Here is a 17561-nt window from a genome sequence, read left to right as displayed (position 1 = left end):
GCCACCCTTGGCCCAGTGGTAAATTGCGCCCTTGGCCCAGTGATAAATTGTGCTTTTTTCCCCATGATAGCCATGGTTACTATATTGGCAACTTGCTGACATCCCACCTTATATACCCACAAAGTCTGCACGCGGCATGTGCAATCGTTCATTGGCTGTGTGTCTCTGATGTCAGAAGTAGGCGGTGATCATAATAATATGACTCAACCGTTTAATTGTAAGAACACATGAGCTAATATGTCCCAACAAGCTGTCAAATTAAAGCTCCTCTGAATAAAAAGGTGAAATTAGTTTTTATCTGCTAATTTTCTTTCTTTTAGTCCCTCTAGATTGGCACAGACAAATGGATTATGCACCTCTACCAGCAGGTGAAGACTGAGAACCACTGACTTCATTTTTTTTTTTTTGTTGTTGTTCAATAATTTTTATTGAAGTTTTCATCAATAAAACAATACAACAGAAGGGAAATAAAAGTATAATCTCAATACACAACAACTTGCAGATTTGGAGTGATAATTGAACATACGGCATGTTACATTTGGGTTACATATGGCAAGATACATAGCAATAGCACTAATACTTTAAAAAAAGAAAAAGAATAACATTCAATCGATTCTCGCAGCCCATACTTTTTTTGGGGGAGGGGGAGGACGCTAGTGAGCACTAATTGGGATGGACGCGTGATGAGCAAGCTCCAGCGATTCAAGATTTAAAATCAAGATAAAAATCCTTAAATTCAAATAGGGGGGGGGGCGCTAGTGAGCACTGATTGGGATGGATGCGTGGTGAGTGAGCTCCAGAGATTCAAGATTTAAAATCAAGATAAACACTTTTAAATCCAAATAGAACTTATTTTTGCAAACACTATTTGGTTCATGAATATGCCATCTAGCTGACTCATTCAAATATATGTACAAAAATTTCCTGCCAGTCTGTGCAGAGCTGGCGAGATCAGGGGGGGAGCTCAATTCAGTACTTGCTTGCAGCAGCACGATTCACTTAGGTAGCCTTGGGGCTTTTGCTGAGTCACAGCCTGCCTCTGATAATGAAATTTCCTCTTTCCTCAGAGGCCGGCGCAACCCATCAAAGGACCCAAAGCTGCCTAAGTGAATCGCTGCCGGGAGGGGAGTGGAGGGAAGGTGAGGAAGCCACTGATGGAGGCTGGAAAGCTGCTGGACAAGGGAAAATAAAGGGAGAGCTGCTACTGGACCTGAAGGGAGGGAGAAGGAGAGATGCTGCTGGAGGGGAGGAGGGAAAGGGAAAGGAAGAGAGTTACTGCTGGTCAAGAGAGGAGGGAAAAAAAAGGAAACAGTAGGGAGATTAGAGGAGGGGAAGGAGTCAAGGTGGAATTGAGAGATCAGATGAGGGAAAGGGGAGAGACTGAGAAATGAGAAAGTAGAGAGACTGAGAAATGAGAAAGTAGAGAGAGATTGATGCTGGGAAGGGGGTCAGCAGAGAACTAAAGACAGAGGGAAAAAGATGCTAGATCTGGTGTAGGAGAGATAAAAATGAAGAGAGAAGTGAAGCTGGAACTAATCATGTAAAAAGGAGAGAGGGTGTACAGGCTGGATGGAAAGGGGAGAGGGGCATAGAAAGAAGGCAGATACAATATGGAAGGAGGAGAGGGCAGACAGTGGATGGAAGGGGCAGAAGCTGGATTGAAGAGAGTGAAAAGAAGATGAAAGCAGAAACCAGAGACAACAAAAGGGAGAAAAAATAATTTTATTTTTATTTTGTGATTAGAATATATCAGATTTAAAATATGTATCCTGTTAGACATAACTTGGGGCTGCAAAGCCCAGGCAGTGCTTCTTTAGCTTCCAGCTGGCTTAGGGGGCAGTTGCCCTTGTTGCACTCCCCTAACACTATTCCTGTCATGTGTGACTGCGGTATTCTGTTAGCATGATATTTCTGTGTAGCATTCTGTAATAATTTGGTTTATTCAGTTTTCTTGATAGTAGAGGGGATATATGTGAAGGGGAGGAGAGACAGGGGTTTTGTTGATCCTTGCTCTGTATTATTTGTATTTATAAAATGACAATTGTACAGAATATTGTTTCTTTTTATAATTTAATAAAATACGTTCAATATAAAATCATAACTATTTGAGGCTTGTGCGGATGGTATCCAGATGGTTTGCGAGGACTGAGCTCGTGGGGACGGGGCAGAGATGGGGTTTTTTATTTCAATTTTAGTAGTTTGCCGGTCCACAAAATAATTTTTTTATTTCCGCTGGTCCATAGGTATAAAAAGGTTGAAGAACACTGGTCTAGCAAACCTAGCAAGCGCAAATCTGTGGAACCATCCTTTCCACATAAAAACATTGCTCGAAAGCCGGATGAAATAACGACGGCCTCCATCATGGAGGAACTGCTCTCAATGTGAGAGCTGATTCTGGAAAAGAAACAAGATATTGCTGAAATGAAGGATATGGCAAATATAACGGAAGAATTTGCCAGTATAAAACAACGCATGGATGTGTTAGAACTTAAAGCGAAGTCGTCGTCAAGATTCCTTTAAACAACTCTTCAAAGAGGCCCCGGAACAAGCCCTCGAGGACGCCAATAACTGCGCGAGGCGTAACAATTTTCATCTCCTCAGGCTGCCGGAGGGCCGTGAAGCCTGTGATTTATCTTATTTTCTGGCAGCCCTGTTACCGCAAGTCCTTAAAGTCAATGACGAGGTGAAGATTGAATCTGATAACTGAATCTGATAACGCCTTTAGAGTCCCTTTACAAAGTGCGTGCCATAATAGATACCTGAGGCCTATAATAGTATCTTTACTGAGACACAGAACCACTGACTTCTATGTAACCTATAAGTGGTCTGTGCAGTCACAGCATATGGAAAACTGTACACATTCTAATGCATCCTCTCAGTGTTGACAGTCCCCCAGTTAACCAGAGAATCAAATATTGCTGTCCCTAACAACCAATAGAACTCATTGTATTCCATCTGCCCTACAGAACTAACTTAGTTCAGAATTTGTCAAAATCTCAGTAGTGCAAACAAATTACAAAAATCTCTTCATTTCAAAATTAGTGCACTTATCTTAATGATGTCCTTTGCATTTATTGACAAGGCCATCACATTAAGCTAAGTACACTAATTTTGAAGTGAGGAGAAAAAATGAAGGATCCCTTCCCCAGGTAGTTCAGATGCAGGCTCATGACACTGTACTTAATAGATGATGGCTGTGATTAAGCTGGAAATCAAAGGAAGCAGGAAGAAACTGCATGGTCAATAAGCTTGATCTTCCTGAATAGATTAGCTCCTATCAGCTTCAGTGACACTTTCTACTTACTGTAATTTTCTCTCTTTCCTCACTGCTTCTTTTTTTCTTTTTCATATGAATCTAAAGATACAAAATGTAAAACAGTAAGGATAAGATTTCAAATAAACATACCTTCCTGCTTGTCCCAAGATAGCATGAAATAGTAGGAACTCATTTTATTGCATATGTAGATTTATCATGCCTCCTCTTGAGATGCAGGTTATATTTCAATCAGCAGGAAGATTATTTGTGTGTCATGCTTCTAACATCAGTGATGCCCTGGGATTGCGTTCATCCATGCAGCTAAATGTGAGCACAGTTTATTGAATTTAGATGTCAAAATATTAAAATTGTCAATGTGGGGAACTTTCAAAGAATAATGCAATAAAAATAGAAGATTAGGTTTTTACCTTTGTTAATCTTTTCTGTTATTCTTCTCCGTACGTATGATGTTCAATCCAAACCCATGAACCGGATCTTGCAGAATGTGATACTCACAGCTTTCAGCACCTCCCATATATTGCCAGTGGGGTATAGTTCTCCCTTCAGTTTTGTCCCAAAGCAATCGATCACCACTGGAATAAAACACAAAGAAGGGGTATGGGAAACATCCCCACCGGCATCATACAGTTCTGTTCTGCAGCTTATAAGAGAACAATTAATAATAAACATGAAAACATGTAAAAATACATAGCAGCAATAATAACCAACCTGCTGTGTGCAACAGGCACTAACATCAAAGGAGCCAGAGGCTGAATAATGCATTTACATATACAGGACAATCTCATACATGGCTATCTGGCTGGCATGAGAAGAATTTCAGGCCAGGAAATGAGAAAAATCTGAGGCAGACAAGCAGGCATTATTGAGGGCGGGTTGCACGGACTCCAGCGAAGATTAACAGAAAGAAGATTAACAAAGGTAAGTACCTAATCTTCTATTCTATTACATCTCCTCTTGAATCCATATGCATAGCAAAGTAACAGAGCAATGGCAATGTCTAGGGTAGGATAGAAGAGTCTGCCTGCAATATTGAGGCCCCAAAGGCGGCGTCTTTTCGAGACCCCACATCTACTCTGTAAAACCTCATAAAGGTATGAAGAGAAGACCAAGTAGCTGCCCTACAAGTTTCAGCTGGAGGGACTGATCGAGACAGCCTATGAAGCTCTAACACTCCTGGTTGAATGCACCTTGAAAGAAACTGGCGGCTGCTTTCCACAGGTGAAGTATGTCGACGAGATGACCATGCGAATCCATCAGTCAATATAGAGGCCTTGGACACTGGCTTATCATGCCTGGACTAGTTAGTACAGGTGGTTAGAAAGATGAAAATCATTGGTCCTTTCTAAGTAGTGAAGTAAGACTCTTTGCACACCCAGTTTCTGTTATATTTTAACCTGCTTATCAAACCCCGTGGATTGAAAAGCAGGCAGACGAACCTCCTGGTTGACGTGGAAACCGGAAACAACTTTTGGAAGGAAAGAAGGAATAGCACAGAGATTTAGCGGTATATAAGACACCACATTAGATTAAATTACTCCTGCCTCCGTGATCCTGAGAATTGCATCTTCCCAAGACAATCGCCACTAGGAACACTGTCTTGACCGTAAGGTCCAAAAGGGATTCATCTTTGAGCAGCTTAAAAGGGGGCTTTAGTAAGGCCCTTCAAAACAGTTAAGATTCCACATCGGAAAAGGATGATGCAGTGATGACCTTAAATGGAGCACACCTCTTAGAAATTTAGTCAAATTAGCTGTAACCGAAACTGAACCACTTTGGGCTCTGAAGCATGAGAGGCCTGCCACTTGTATCTTGAGGGAAGCCACTGCCAAGCCTTTCTTCAGACTGGCTTGCAGAAAGGCAAGAACCACTGGAATAGGTGTACATAGTGGCTCCACCTGGTCTCTGTCACACCATTTCTGAAAAGCCTTCCGAGTCTTGGCAAAGGCTCCACAGGTCCACCAAAATTTCTCTTTGAAGAAGCAGTAGAGAATGACACGGTGGCTGTTATATGCAACCCGCCAAAACAGTGAGGGGGGAAGTTGCATCAGAGGAGAAGCTTCTGCCCAAAGACGCACACAACTGCAGGCAGATTCTGGTGGCTTGAGCAAGTTGCTCTCTAAACAAAACACGCTGCGAAGGTAAGGGGAAGGGAGGGAGATGCTTGTACTGCGCGAGAGGTGCTGAAGGGCGGTGAGGTGACGAGAGGGAAGGGTGGTGGTGGAAAGGAACAGATGCTGAAAGGAAATGGGGAACAGAGCGTGGGAGAAGACGCTGAAGGGAAATGGGGAACAGAGAGTGGGGAGAAGATGCTGGAATGGAAGACAGAGATGCCAGACTATGGGGGGAGCAGAGGGAAGAAGATGGGTGCCAGACCAATTGGGGGGGTGAAGGGAGAGGCACAGTAACAGAGCAAATGGAAGATGCAGAGAGAAGACAGACAGTGGATGGAAGGAATTGAATGAGAAGATGAGGAAAGCAGAAACCAGACAACAAATTTAGAAAAAAAAATTCTATTTATTTTTTGCTTTAGGATAAAGTAGTATATTAATTGTGTTGATAAAAATTTATAAACAAAGCCCTGCCAGCAGCCAGAACTTTGATTTATAAGGAAGAAATAAGCTAAATATTGCAGTACTGAGGCTTGTATGGATGCTGTGGGGATAGTAGTCGCGGGGGCGGGGACGGGGATAGTGGTCGCAGGGCAGGGACAGGGCGGTGACAGGGACGGTGGTTGCAGTGATGGGATAAATTTTTTCCCCATGTTATTCTCTAAGCAGCAGTCCAGCTCCACACTCTTTCATCCAACAGAGGACCACCACAAAGGGATCTCACGGCACTCAAGCCACCAAAAAAGACGAGTTTCAAGCGTAAAAAAAATAAAACTAAGAAAAAGATGCAGAGCAGAAGACTTCTGCACGGATTGCTTGCAGAAACTGAAACTGCAGGGGGCTCTAACTCTCTCTAAGGTAGGAGGAGCACATGCTCAGAAAAGTGTTTTGATTTCTGCAACTCCCAAAATTGTGGGGGGGATTGAATACCTAGCATACTGAATCCGGAAGGAATTAACAGAACTAGAATTGCTTCACCTCTTGTTGGTTCCTGAACTAGCTGCTTGATAAAGCAGTCCTTGATTTCAACAAGGAATTTTTTCTCCCTAGCATGCCCTGTTACATTTATCCAGTCAATATTGGGGTAGTTGAAATCATCCATTATTTTTGTATTATCCAGTTTGTTAGCTTCCCTAATTTCTGATAACATTTTAGCATCTGTCCGTTCATCTTGGTCGGGTGGATAGTAGTACACCCCTATCATTATCTTTTTCCCCCTTACACATGGAATTTCTACCTATAGGGATTCCAAGGTGTGTTTCTGCTCCTGTAGAATTTTCAGTCCATTCGATTCAAAGCCCTCCTTAACATATAACACTACACCTCCATTGATTCGATCCACCCTATCACTACGGTATAGCTTGTACCCCAGAATGACAGTGTCCCATTGGTTGTCTTCCTTCCACCAGGTTTCACCTGACATCTTTTAACCATACCTTGTTCCGAGCCATGCTCTTTTAATTGACTGTTGGCCTTCTCCCATTTTCTAGTATGTGCTGATTGGAGTATTTAAATAATCTGGCTCTAGTCTAGTGGTTAGAGCACCAGAATGACAACTAGTTAAAGCCAGGTTGAAATCCCATTGCTATTCCTTGTGACTCTGGCAAGTCACTTAACACCCCCCCCCCAAATTGCACCAAGTACAAAACAGGGGACAGGGGAATACCTATTGTACCTGAAAGTAACTCACCAAGATCTATTAATAAGAAAGGTACGCACTAAATCCAAATAAATAAATAAAATATAAAATTAAATTAATATTATGGTGCAATTTTCCCTACAACTCCTCCAGATTAAACAAGTGTGCCGGCAGGAGACTAGAAAGAAACCTGGAGCATCTCTTTCTGCTAAAGAGCTTTTTGATAAATCCTTTAGCTTCACTTCAGAAATTTTATTCTTCTTAAAAATCAAGGACACCAAAATTAAAGCTCTGACTTTTGAAAACTTAAATTACATAAACAGGCAAAAGAAAAACTTTTGAGTTGGGCATATCTGGGGCTTTAATCTGAGGGCAACAATGTCAAACTTTGCAAAAGTTTGATACACAGTTCACATGCTCAATGCTTCCACTGACCTCCTCAGTATCAGATTCCGATTCTGATTCAGAAGACGAATGCCTATCTCCATGATCAAGCTTCTTTCTTTTCCTGCTCAGATTTTTCTTGTCCTGTACAAAATAGAAATAAACAAGCAATTGGTGTATTTGTACACATTTACTACCTGATCCAGTTCTACTACAGCTTTCCTCTTCCCCCAAAACACTGTGTAGAATGCTGTTCTCGTTTATTGCATGATTCTTGTTATGCAGACCTATATTGGACTTGATTTGCTCCTCTAGTTTGAGTAAAGATTCCTACACAGAGATCAAGGTATATGCATTTGTCTTGCTATTTAGACTCTTGTTCTTCTAAAATATTTGAAACAAGTACTTTTCAATTTCATAGAGCCTCTTTAATTGGTTACAAGAAATGTTATATTTCATCAGGTTCCCTGTTGATCATGGACATATTGTTATTACCCTTATTGTAAAGGATCGCAAGGAACCAATTGATTTGTTAACCAATTACAGGTCCATAGCTTCAATACCATTTTTTGTTAAATTGATGGAGGGGTTGTATATGTCCAACTGTTGGATTATTTGGGTTGGTTTAATCTTTTGCATTCTTCAGTCTGGTTTCAGACCAATGAATAGTACAGAGACCGCTTTGGCTTCACTTCTGGATCACTTACGTAGTCTTTATTGCAAGGGTCAGCATTCTCTGCTTCTACAATTTAATCTAGGTTGCGCATTCGATCTGGTAGATCACAACATACTGCTTGGCTATCTTGATTCTATAGGAGTCTCTGGGCAAGTCTATCAATGGTTTCAAGATTTTTTGTATTCCAGGTCTTACTAGGTACAATCAAGTGGTGTTCGCTCTCATTCTTGGAGTAATCCCTGCAGTGTACTTCAGGGTTCACCACTCTCCCCATTGATCTTTAATCTCTTTGGGAACAAAATTGTCTACTATGGGCATTAAATTATATAGTTATGCAGATGACATTACAGTTGTCTTGTCATTGGATTTGGTACCATCAAATAATATTAATCAGATTGCTTCAGTGGTATTGATAACCGAGAATTGGATGCAATCTTTTAAGTTAAAACTCAACTCCAAAAAAACTAAATTTTTCTTTGCAACTCCATCTAAATTTACCCACGATTGTCTCCATTTGAATCGTATGATATATATTATAGAACCTGTGTTGAAACTTTTGGGGGTATTTTTAGATCAAAATCCAGCAATGCAAAATCAAGTGAATGTTGTAGTTCATAAATGCTTTTATACTCTATGAACTTACATTCCATTTGGAGTTGTTTTGAAAGATCAGCTTTTGGTGCAGTCTTTAGTACTAGCCGTACTTGATTATTGTAATATAGTCTATCTAGCAGGTTGTAAGAAGCATTTTAAAAGGCTCATTTTGATTCAAAACACAGCTGTTCACTTGATTTTTAATTTGGGCAGAACTGAACATGTAACGCCTTACCTACGCAAATTACACTGGCTCCCAGTAGAAGCATGGGTTATTTTTAAATTTGTTTAGAAACACGGGACTCCTTTTACTAAGCTGCATTAGCATTTTTAGCGCACGCATCTTAGCACGTGCTAAACCCGCGCTACGCGGCTAGAACTAACGCAAGCTCAATGCTGGCGTTAAGGTCTAGCGTGCGCTATTCTGCGCATTAAAGCACTAACACGGCTTAGTAAAAGGAGCCCATAGAAATATGATGGCAGATAAAGGCCAAATGGCCCATCCAGTTTGCCCATCCGCAGCAACCATTATCTCTAAGAGATCCCACATGACTATCCCAGGCTTTATTGAAATCAGACACAGTTGTTTTTGTTACAAAGAGTTGTATGGTTTACTATCAAATTATCTAATGGATTATTTTATTTTATTTCTTTAACTTGTACGTTCACAGTGTAATTTGGTCTTTTTTTTACATTTCCCCAACCCAAAGGCTATGTTTACAAAACACATCATGGGAGATTACTTTCTATCAGACTGCTAGCTGGGAATCTGAGTTTCATCCATTAATATTTACCTCTGTTTCATATTTTCATTTTAGAAAGTTACTGAAGACTTATTTGTTTCAAAAATTTCTTGGAAAGTAATGATGGCTTGTTGATATGTTTTATTGATTATGATTTTGTAGATTACTGTGCGCAGTTTTTCTTATTTTGTTTTCTACATAGAACTGGAAGATTTTGCAGAATAGAAATAAAGTGTTACGTTATGTTCTGTTCAAATATACTCATTTCCTTAAATGAATACTTTCAAGAGGCAAGCTGTAAGTCAACATGGAGACAGGTCTGGTATCAAGACCGGCTCCTAAACCAGCGGTTGGAAGGATGATCTATCACCAGATGCACCAGGTCACCGTACTAGGGCTGCCTAGGCCAATCTGGAGACACCAATACCACCAAGCTCAAATGACGCTCAATTTTCTTAAAGATCCTGCCTATCAGAGGTCACAGAGGAAATAAATAGAACAGAACTGATGAGGGCCACTCCTGAGTGAGGGCATCTATGCCCTCCACCTTGCCATCCTTTCTTCAACTGAAGAACTGGGGAGCCTGGGTACTGAAGGAAGATGCTAACAAATCTATCACCAGACCACCCAACCTTCCACAAGGTAGGCTGCAGTTTTGTCTGCAGAGAAAGTCTGTCTGTATGTTTTGGGCCCCCACAATGCGTGTGATGGACAGGTCTTTAAAATAGTTCTCAACCCAAACCAGAAGCAGAATCGCCACCTCTGCCAATGGACAACTCTTGGTCCTGCCCTGTTAACTGACATATGCTACCAACATGGCACTATCCAACAGGATCTGAACAGTCTTCCCCTGAATCAAATTCTAGAATGCAAGAAGAGCTAAACGAATTGTCTTTGTTTCTAAATGATTGATTGTGGCTAGACACAGAGTTTCCTCCAGTGTCCAAAAGACCCCAAGTGACGAGGCCTAGATAATGAGTACCTCAGCCCTTGAGACTGTGAGATGGTACTGTCTGGCATGAACAGTGCAGGTGTGGCAGAGACCTTTCCATGGACAAAGTATGTATATTTATATAAGCACAAATTTTCAAAATATAAAGTCAAAGACCAATAACCCTGCTATTACCTAATATAATAAAATGGTAAGCTGCGCATGCGCACTCCCACTGCGTGCATCCGTTTTCCGTGAGATGTAGGGCACTTCAGGTAGGAGTGCGCATGCGCGCGAATCTCTGGCTGGTCGTTGGCGTCTTCTTCGCTCCTCTCCCCGGCACACCCGAACCCCCATTCAACCTCCCATCCGACCCTCCCTTCGGCTCCCTTAGTCCCTTGCCGCCGCTCCTCTTCTCTTCCCGCCCCGACAAACGTCCTTACTCCAGCAGGGGCCGCAGCACTCTAAACACGCTGCTTCGTGGCCTGCTACTGCCCTGATTTGCTCTGCCCGACACGGCAGAGCAAATCAGGCCAGTAGAAGGCCGCGAAGCAGCGTGTTTAGAGTGCTGCAGCCCCTGCTGGAATAAGGACGTTTGTCGGGACCGCAGGAAGGGGGCGGCAAGGGACTAAGGGAGCAGAAGGTTGAAATATATTTCTTTCAGGTACCATTTGACGACAGGTTGTTCTGTAGAAAATGAACTGTCACTTACTGGGACAAGCCACTGATTTTCTTTAAATGGTGAGAACAGGACCCGATATGGGGGCAGCTTTGGGGGAGGGGTGTGCTGCGAGGCAGACAGCTTTGCTTGGGGGGGGGAGAAAGAAGGGGGGCCATGGAGACACAGTCAGGGACGAACTGGAAAGGGAGAGGCAAAGGGGGCTACTTTGGGGGAGGGGCGTGCTGGGAGGCAGACAGCTTTGCTTGGGGGAAAACAGAAGAGGGGCCACGGAGAGACAGTCAGGGAGGAACTGGAGGGGGAGAGGGAAAGGGAAAGGGGGCTGCTTTGGGGGAGTGGTAAGCTGGGAGACAGACAGCTTTGCTTGGGGGAGAGAACACAGAAGGGGGGCCACGGAGACACAGTCAGGGAGGAACTGGAGAGGGAGAGGGGGCTGCTTTGGGGGAGGGATGTTCTGGGAGACAGGCCGCTTTGCTTGGGGGGAAGACAGAAGAGGGGCCACGGAGAGACAGTCAGGGAGGAACTGGAGGGGGAGAGGGAAAGGGGGCTGCTTTGGGGGAGGGATGTGCTGGGAGGCAGACAGCTTTGCTTGGGGGAGACAGAAAGGGGCCCACGGAGAGACAGTCAGGGAGGAACTGGAGGGGGAAAGGGAAAGGGGGCTGCTTTGGGGGAGGGGTGTACTGGGAGGCAGACAGCTTTGCTTGGTGGGGGAAGACAGAAGGGGGGACACGGAGAGACAGTCAGGGAGGAACTGGAGGGGGAGAGAGAAAGGGGGCTGCTTTGGGGGAAGGGGTGTGTTGGGAGGCAGACAGCTTTGCTTGGGGGAGGGGAGACAGAAGGGGGCCACAGAGAGACAGTTAGGGAGGAACTGGAGGGGGAGAGGGAAAGAGGGCTGCTTTCTAGCACCCGTTAATGTAACAGGCTTTAACACTAGTGATGAATATAAGAAGGAATTCTTTTCAAGATCTTCTTAGTTATAGAAAAGTATAATTATATATTTAATGTATTTAGAGGCTAAGAGACCTCAAGTGTTCACATCCATCTGTCTTTGGAACAAATCCTGTCAGATAGCCTTTAGTTTCGATAGGAGTCTCTTAAGGTTGCTTTAACTTTTAGTAACCAGTTTAGGTGGATTTGAAATCAGCTGTTAGTCTGAGTTCCCCCGTTGTAGTGTTTGACAGTGGATACTGTTATGGTAAATTATTGTGGATCCATTTTGTTTAAGCCAGCTTACTTTTTACAATAGATGGTTCCTTCTTTTCCGACAGTGTTGGCCAGATAAGAACGAGCAACTATCGCTAATAATTCAACATCTCCTGAGGAAGCTCCTATTGGAGCGAAACAGAGACAATCTGTTGCGCAGAGCAGAGTGTTTATTGAACAGTTACTCTATACAGCTAAGAGCTGCCCTCGGGTCTAAACAAAAGCTAAGTACTATAGGCTTTATAAGCTAATAAACCTGAATATTGAGTAATATTACTCCAGGTGCAGTACTTGATATGTTGCTATGCTTATAGCCATATAATAATAAGCTTGAAAAAGTATTTAATTGGAAAAATATTTAATTGATATAAAAAGCTAGAGAGATAAAAGGAAAGGCATATGAGACCAATGATAGTTCACAAAGAGTCTATCTGACAGGATTTGTTCCAAAGACAGATGAATGTGAACACTTGAGGTCTCTTAGCCTCTAAATACATTAAATATATAATTATACTTTTCTATAACTAAGAAGATCTTGAAAAGAATCCCTTTTTATATTCATCATAATAGCAGGGTTATTTATATAAGCAAACATAATTAAAAAAAAAAAAAAAACCTAAAAAGATAATTAACAAAAGATCTGGAAATTATATAGAGAGGGAAAAAGGGAACTAATAGTAAGAAAATCATAGGAATAATATATATAATTGTGTAACTTGCTGGTTAAGCAGGATTTAGGAAAAGATTAAGTGCATAGACATCTGTAGAGGTAAAGACTTAAAATTATAAGAGTTCTTTCTCCCTTTTGTTTAGCTTAGAACAAACTTCAGATTCCCGCATTTTCTGTGTTTCTTTATTCAATATTTATCTGGTAAAAGACTGGTAGAAGGGCCTCTGACTTTTGGCCTAGTTGTAATGGTGATATATGATTTCACATTCCTCAGCGAAGGAAGCTTGTGTGTTAAAATCTTCTCTATGTGCTTTATTATTCAATATGTGAAATATGAATGTATACATGTATGTCTTGGATCCAAGAAAAACATGAAAGGTGACCAATTGCATGACTGTGTGATATTCAAATAGGAAAATGTCTTAGAAATTGTTGCAAAAGAAATCTACTTTTATATCTTATAAAACTTTTTTTAAGCCTGTTTAAAACCTAAAGAATTTCTTTGTCTGAGATAGTCCCGCCTTCTAAGAAAATGTGTTAGCAGTATTGGAAGCTAAAGTGACATGTCACTAGTCATTGTAATAGTATATAATCAAAGTCCCCAGCTTGGGTTTGAGGGAGAAGCTCTCTCCATAGGGGCCACTTAGTTCCTGGGATAGAATCCTCCCTCACACACAAAATAATTATGGGGTTATGGTTTATGGAAATACATGTAATGCATATAATTGGCATTTTAATTCTAATTTTAACCTCAAGTTAATTTTGATATAAATTGAATAAATATTTTTTATGAAAATACATATCTGTGTGAGTTATTGGCGTCAAAAGGTACTCTATGTTGAACCGAATCCCAAACTGACCACAATGTTCATGCAGACCAGCTAAGTAGGTTCTCTAAAGGAAGAGTTCCCCCCCAACCAAGCTACAGACCTCCGATTACAGAGTCTGTATCTTCTCCCAAGTAGAGAGTTGTGCGAGGACAGAAATCAAGCCCATTCCCGTTGGAATCAAACCCATCCCTGCTGGAATCAAATATATCCCTGCCCATCCCTATAAACTTCAGAAGTAGTTTTATTTATTTTTTACAATTTCTATACTATTTTTATCCAAAACGGTTCACAAGGGGTTACATTCATAAAATGTTAAGTCTATACAAAAAAATAAAATTGACATATTCAGTGTAGCATAAATTCAATGTACTATAAATCAATTACTCGGAAAAATGCATTAACAAATAGTTGTTTCGAGGGAGGAAGTGACGTCACCGAGAAGCATGGCTGGTTAATTCTCGAGCTCCGGAGGGGCTCGATACAGGCAGTGTTATACTACATCTCTACGGAGCGGTGGGAATTCAGTGGCCGGTGATTTGCAATCGTGAATGGATGGCGAGTAGGAAAAAACTGGCAAAGTTTCAATACTCAGCAACGGGGAGCGTGAAAACGAGATCGCACGCTGTGGAGTCCCCGACCGCCTCGATTAACATGGCGTTGCAGGCGGGGCCTAAACAAGCAGGATTTCAGAAGGCCAGTACTGCACAGGGAGACATCTCGATGGAAGCGACTTTGGAACGATGGTTTCGGGACCTTAAGGAGGAGATGGTGGGGCTCCGCGCTGACGTACGAGTGGCCTTAGCAGAAATAAGGTCGGAGGTGAGCGAGCTGGGCACTCGGGTGACGGTGACTGAGGAACGTCTAAATCAGATGGAACCTACAATACAGGCCTGTTCCTCGGAACTGCACGTGGCGGTATCCCAGCTAGATGAACTGCGGAGTCAAGTGGAGGACTTAGAAAATCGCTCGAGACGACATAATTTACGCTTTAAAGGAGTTCCGGATACAGACCAATACAAAGATGCGAAGACTGTAGTTAAGGATTTTTGTAAAGATCTGCTTCGGGAAGAAGACAGGGAAGACATGAGCCTTATAGTTCTGCAACGGGCTCATCGGAGCTTAGGCCCAGCGAGGGGCGAGGGCAATAGAGACATCATTGCCTGTTTTGGTGATTTCCCGCTTAAAGAACGGATTCTTCAAGCAGCCCGGCGCCATCCTAACTTTACATGGCAGGGGATAGCGGTGGGGGTCTATCAGGACTTAGCGGCGGTGACCCTCCAAAAACGTCACGCATTCAAAGACGTGACCCAATTCATGAGAGCCGAGGGCTACCGTTACCGCTGGTTATTCCCATTTGGCCTGCTAGTTACAGTAAATGGGAAACATCGCCGGGTGGATTCCTCAGGGGATGCTTGGATTGCACTGAAGGAGCTGGGATGCAGACTGACGGGGGACAGAAACGATCGGGGCCCAGCAGGAGAGGAGGAAGAACAGAGACCTGGGAATGTGGAAGTCCCCTTGGCGAGCCCACAGCCGTCTACATCTGGCACTTGAGCAGCTTCACTGTACCAGGACTGGACAGTTCTTGATTTGTTTCCATACAGTGGGGGGGTTCCGGGGAGCAGAATGTTGGGGTTTGGATTCTCTATTATATTGATAATCCTCCTGGGTATACTTTCAGAAGGGTGATATGGTTATATAAGGGGGAGGGCAGATGTTGCTATTGTTTGTACTTCCATAAGGGAGTGAGTTGACCTTTCCCTTATTCATTGTTAATGCTTTGGGCGTAGAAATACTAGACTGTTGGGAGTATAGAGTGTGGTGACGGTATGAGGGTAGGGGAGTATGTGAAGATTGTCTGGGAGTGAGAGCTTATTGGGAATATGTATGATTTCATAGTAGGTTAGAGTAGTAGTGATTTATTCTTGCTGAGCGGGTTGCTTGCTTATACAGCTCTCCTCCCCCCTGTATGGTACTAATGATTTTAATTGGTCATATAAGTGGGGGAGACGGGGAAATCTGATTATAGTTTTCAGATGTATCACTCTGGGCTTTGTTGGGGGAATTAGTTAATGATAGTTGGTTCAATATGGGGCTATTTCCTCCCATAGGAGTTACTTAAGATTTATGTTATAGAGAGATTGCAATGTATGTAGAGATGTCTTATAATAATTATTTCTGAAGGGAGGAAGCATGATTGATCATAGTTGACACATTGGGGAGAGGGGGGGAAGGGGACAATTGCATGGACAGTTGGTGGGCTTGTAGAGATAAGAATGTGATAAAAGCTGAGCCTCTTGGCTACGACGTACATTTCTCATATGGCTGATTCCAAAATAGACGGATCAGCTATTAGGAGGGGGGGGGGGGGCGGGAGGGGAATGGCTGTTGGGAGGGAGCAGACCAGGCAGCAGATGGATGGGAGTGGGGAGCCGGAGATTCTCATTGGATCTTGGAATGTTAATGGGTTAAATAGTCCCGGTAAAAGGAGCTTGGTGTTTCGGGAATTGACACGTATGAAATGGGATATATGTTTGTTACAGGAGACCCATCTGAGACCCCGGGATGTAGGCCTCCTCCGAAGACCACAATTTGATTTGATTTGGACTCATCAGGGAGAGGGGGCTACCAAAAGAGCGGGAGGGCTAGCAATATTGATACGAAAAGGGTTGGGTTTTCAGGTGGAACATATATTCCGGGACAAGGATGGGCGATGTTTGGCTCTGCAAGGAGGGCTGCAGGGTCACCAACTGACAATCATTAATATATACGGCCCTTGTTCAGCTCAGGTTGCCTATTACAAGGGCCTTAAGAATGAGTTAAGATCATTTGTCAAAGGGGCTGTCTACCTTGGAGGGGATTTCAATGTTCCCCCGGATCCAGTCTTGGACCATTCGGGTGGGGGGCGTAGATCCCTAAACAAGCCAGCAAAGGCATTATGTAATTTAATGCACTCACTGGGGTTGGTGGATTGCTGGCGCTTGCTTCATGGTACTCAGAAATCGTTCACATTTTACTCTCATGCACAACATACTTATACTAGACTTGATGGACTGTGGATCCATAGAAATCAGATGGGTGGGATCAGCAGGGCTGAAATAGAGCCGATGCATATTTCTGATCATGCCCCAGTTTGGGTGGCCTGCACTGGTATGTTGGAACAAGGTGGGCGTAAATACTGGAGGCTCAATGAGTCGCTATTGGGCTCCACGGAGGTAAGCGCAGCAGTGGAACGCACTATCATTGAATATTTGGAACAAAATGATAATGGGGAGGTAACTGATGCGGTTTTATGGGATGCTCTGAAAGCAGTCGTCCGGGGAGAACTTATTAAATGGGGGGCTAGATACAAACGAGCCAGAACCCGAAGATTTTTACAGCTACGTCAAACATTGATAGGGTTGGAACGGGTACATCAGGACACAAAGGAGACCGAGGTTTTGATTCAATTGCAGAGGGTAAGAGATGAATTATATCAATTCCAGGTTGATGAACTGGATAGGATGCGATCCAGTTTTCGTATTCAAATTTATGAACACAGCAATAAGGCTGGTGCTCATTTGGCTAGATATATTAAAATTAAGCAGAACAGGGCTACAATAACATCGATACGGGGGGTCAGGAGGGGCGATCTAAAAGTGACGGACTCAGAGATTAGGGGTGAGTTTCTATCATTTTACTCTTCCCTATATAGTGCTCCGGACATGGCACATCGAGATGATCAGGCTGCTTTTCTTGATTCCCTTCCGTTACCGAGATTATCGGACTTAGATAAAGCATATTTACAAGAACCGATCGCTGTGGCGGAAATTTCGAGAGTGATTAAT

At 42.8% G+C, this 17561-nt stretch overlaps 1 protein-coding gene across 6 annotated transcripts in view; it reads right to left on the bottom strand.

Moving 5' to 3' along the window:
• Positions 1 to 17561, bottom strand: part of FAM133B (family with sequence similarity 133 member B) — an 89046-nt gene that overhangs the window by 15361 nt on the left and 56124 nt on the right. For 3 of the 6 annotated variants that reach the window (XM_033931134.1, XM_033931135.1, XM_033931136.1), the window contains 2 exons: positions 7460 to 7552; positions 3305 to 3355 (listed from right to left, as the gene is read on the bottom strand). In XM_033931134.1, coding sequence (XP_033787025.1) covers positions 3305 to 3355; positions 7460 to 7552 — 144 coding nt within the window. The other 3 variants (XR_004538129.1, XM_033931138.1, XM_033931137.1) reach the window with 3 other exon arrangements.

The sequence above is a fragment of the Geotrypetes seraphini genome, chromosome 2, assembly GCF_902459505.1.
Source record: "Geotrypetes seraphini chromosome 2, aGeoSer1.1, whole genome shotgun sequence".
In the NCBI taxonomy this organism is placed as follows: Eukaryota; Metazoa; Chordata; class Amphibia; order Gymnophiona; family Dermophiidae; genus Geotrypetes; species Geotrypetes seraphini.
Note: the sequence above shows the minus strand (reverse complement) of the source record. Positions and strands in the feature narration are given on the sequence as shown.